Raw genomic sequence first — 3,940 nt, forward strand, 5'->3', positions numbered from 1 at the left:
AACTAGTTACGGACCACAAACTGGATTTTGCAGAAGTGCGGGACCGACTGTTACCGCGGGTTACTGTGATGTATGACACTCTGTCGAATGCAGAGTTGAATCAGCTTTACAACCGCTGCGACGTGTATGTGGCCCCTTATTTGGCCGAGGGATTTTGTATGCCGGTCTTGGAAGCCATGGCCACAGGAATGTCGATTATCGTTACGGCCGGAGGGCCCACGGACGATTTTACCCATCCCGAGTTTTGTCAGTATGTCGAGGCGACCGAAGCATCACATGATTCTGGGTCGGTCTTGATTCCATCGGTGACTTCCTTAACGCGGGCCATGCTTAATTGCAATAAAAGACAGCGGCATCCCGCGGCTCGTCACTATGCGGAGGCGTTTTCCTGGGAACACGTTTCGAAAAGATTACTGGACATTATGGCATGACCAGATGATCTTTTCGATGGACGAGCAAGAAATGTGCGAGCGGTGCGGGAGGTCCATGAACTGGGAGAATATGGGATGGGAATGTACGGCGTGTCGAGCCGTGGTGTGTTGTTCGGAACCGGTGATGGACAAACGCCCATGTCATCGACGGGACTGTTTTTGGTGCAAACAGGATGTCTGTTTCTATGCGACTACGGTGGGGATGTATTGTCAATCATGTGCACCTGCAGAATTGCTGGAACGGAATCGACTGGAAGAATCTCGACGGAAGAAGATAGCTGCGGAGCGGGTTTGGCGTGAAAAGATGTTGAAGTTCTTGTTGAAACAGTCAGGACTCACGCTGCGAGCAGACTCCAAGCTATGCCAGCGTTATATTGACACCGGTCATGGTGATCCGGAAGCCATTGTGCACCGTATGTGTGAGATGAAATACTTGTTTGACTATTGCGACATGCGCAAAGTGTTGGATGACGTCGCAACTTCTGGACTTTCGCGCGTCTTTAACAGGGCAGAGCGTCAAGTGCTTGCCAAGACGCCCTATCCCAAAGTGTGGCCATGGACCCTGGACAAGTACGCGAAAAGGATTCAAACCGCTTGCCATAATTGGTTATGGAAACCGGTGTGTGATGATGGTACCTATGGAATTAATCTACGACTCTTGCTGCGGGAGGGTCGGCCTTACCTGAAGCCTGTAAGCCTGTAAGCTAATTCATAATGTCCAGCAATTCATCGGCCTCTTCTTCAGTCAAGGGACGTGATGCGGGGGTGTTCGAGGCGACGACCATTCGTTTATATTCGTCCTGTCGATCCTTGGCGATTTGTTTGTAAGGTTCCTTTTCTTTGTCAGAGAGTTTGTTCCACGCTTGAGCCAATAGACACACCAGTTCTCGGGTAGAGGCGTCTGGGTTTTGTTCCTTCATTTTGGGGCGGGCGACGTTACAGAAGATGATGTATGCGGAGGCAGGTCGTTTGTGTTCCTTTTTGGTGGACTTGCGTTTCCCTTTCGTCGGAGTGGGATCGGGGTTGGGAATTTTCTTAATGGGCATGACTGTCTAATCATTTCAATAGAAAAAGTTGCTGAGAGCGCGTTTTCACCCCTTGTGCGAACGGGCTGTCGCGGCGGGGGGCTTGGGTGACAGAACAGCCTAGCTACCAAAGCCAAAGCTGCGCCACGTCATGCAATCTTGAGAACGCGCACGTTGTATGTAATGGGATTCCCGGTCGCGCCACTTTTGGCTACTTGATGCAAGAGGGTCGGCAAAGTTCCAGCAGACCAAGTCATATTGAGGGTTTCGTTGGTAGCCGCGTGGGCAGAAGTCAGTCGAAATACCGATCCCGCGTAACCTGCCGATGCCGAACCACAGAAAGTGGCAGTAGCTCCGGTGGAGGACCCAGCGGTAACAATGGCAATAAAAGACCCGTAAGACGACACGCCGGCAAAGGTGGAACCGGTGGAGGTGTCATTGTCCAGGATGGTGATGGTGCTCGGGATGTCGATTTGCGAAGTGACTTTCCCACCCAGATTAAGAGCGCCCGCGATTCCCACACCTCCCGCAACGACCAAAGCTCCCGTACCGGTGGAGGTAGACGCAGTCGCGTTGGTGACGTTGATAGCTCCGGCAAAGGTAGCTCCACTGGAATTGAACATGGTCCCGGTGGTCAATGACATGAGACTGGCGCTGGTGCCCAACAGACTGGTTTCAGTCAGATTGACGATAGTCAAATTGGTCGTGGCCAGACCCGGAATGGTGGCTGAGGAGATGAATGCATTGGTGGCCGTCAAACCTCCCTGCACAACCAAATTGGACGTCACTGTTTCATTGGTTACAGTCAAAGTCCCACTGACCACACTGGAGGCATTGGATGTGAAACCTGCCGAAAAGACCGCGGAAGGGGCCGCCAAGGCGGATGTGGTAAAGTTGGAGCAATAGAGGTTGGTAATGGTAGCCCCGGTCGCGAGGAGGTTTCCATTGGTGATGGTAAGGTTTCCACTAATCAAGGAAGCGGCATTGGAGGTAAAACCGGACGAAAACACTCCCGAGGGTGCCGACAGAGCGGCACTGGTGATATTGGTGACGGACAAATTGGTGAAGACCGCGGTGTTGGCGGAAATGGTATTGCCAATGTAAGCATTTTTGACGACAGACAACCCACCCGACACTTGGACTGTCCCGGATCCCGTCGATGTGGCGTCGGCGGTTCCCAACGCGTACACATTTCTGGCCGCGGTAAAGTCTCCCGAGCCGGACACGGTCGGGTCGAATCCGGACAATAGGGACAAATTACCATAGATGAGCGCACCCAGCGTAGACATCGTCATCATTATTTTTGGATCGAAATTAAAATATGAGACGCCTCTACCTGGTTGAATATGACCTGGTCAAGAAGAGGCAGGTGATTGCCAGTGGATCGACTCGAGTTTGGAGCGCCATACCACCCACCAACCATTGCGTCCAAAAGGCGTTGGGAACACATCACCAAGTGCGCGTCAAGACGAGGGTTCTTCGACAACAGCCGGCCTCACCGGAACAACCAAACAGAATGTGGCAAGTGAATTATCAAATACGGGATGCGCGAGGGCAAGATGTGCTGTCGGATGCGACTTTGGCCGTGTGGTCGAGTGAAAAACCCGATGCGGACACGCTACGAGAAGTGTTGCAAACTTCAACCAAGAAACAGATCAAGGTTTTGCAAGCTGTTCCCGAGGGTGAAATATTACGACGACGCACCGCAACCGCCTCGCATCGACCCGGACCGGCCAACCCAAGAAACTGGGAGGATATTGCCCATTTCACTGAGGCATCGGTCCGGCCCTATCGTGGATTAAATGTAAATGTGGAGGAGTACGATTTGGTCATTAACGAGGAAGTGTCCAGCCATCCTGAAATCATTGACTTGCTGGACTATTTGATTCGAAAGCGGCTGTACGGTCTGCAAGCCGGGGACAAGGTCGGCATCAGTATCTTGCACCCGTCGTTGACCCACAAGGGTGGTTTCTTCATTCCCATCACCACGGTCAGGAACTACAACATCCAGGCTGTGCTGAACCATGTGCAAGTCATGTTGCAATCCAATCAAGCCTTTGCGATCAATGCGGCCAATACCCGAATTCGATTTAGCATTGCCCGAGAGGACCGCGGTGCTTGTGAGTCTGGACGCGCTCCGGAGGTGAACATGATGATGAGAAACAAGCAGTGCATTGTGGCTGTGCGAAATGGCCCACAATCCCAGGATTGTTTTTTGGTGGCGGTCCTCCAAGCCCTGAACCCCAAGGACAAGGTGTTGCGACGTTCGCGGCACAAACAAGGCAAGATGGTGATGGAATTCATCCGCGAGTGCGGGTTGAGTCCTGAAGGTCCCTGGGGAACAGAAGAAGACATGTTGAACATTGAAAAGACATTGCAACGTGGGATTGTGGTGGTGTCGTATGAACGTGGTGGAGTAATCCGCGGTCGACCGGGATTTTCGGAATACCTGTACCTATTGCATTCAGGGACCCATTACGACAC

The 3,940-nt window shown here is 52.3% G+C and overlaps 1 protein-coding gene across 1 annotated transcript; it reads right to left on the reverse strand.

Annotated features, from left to right (window-relative positions):
• Nucleotides 1-1,135: 1,135 nt before the first annotated feature.
• SmJEL517_g06131 (uncharacterized protein) lies at nt 1,136-2,745 on the reverse strand (the record flags this gene model as incomplete). The annotated part of the gene is made up of 2 exons (XM_031172057.1): nt 1,136-1,483; nt 1,630-2,745. The coding sequence occupies 2 exons, from the start codon at nt 2,743-2,745 to the stop codon at nt 1,136-1,138; spliced, it is 1,464 nt and encodes a 487-aa protein (XP_031021971.1).
• Between the last annotated feature and the right edge of the window lie 1,195 nt (nt 2,746-3,940).

Source organism: Synchytrium microbalum (assembly GCF_006535985.1).
Source record: "Synchytrium microbalum strain JEL517 chromosome Unknown SmJEL517_scf0079, whole genome shotgun sequence".
NCBI classification, from domain to species: domain Eukaryota; kingdom Fungi; phylum Chytridiomycota; class Chytridiomycetes; order Synchytriales; family Synchytriaceae; genus Synchytrium; species Synchytrium microbalum.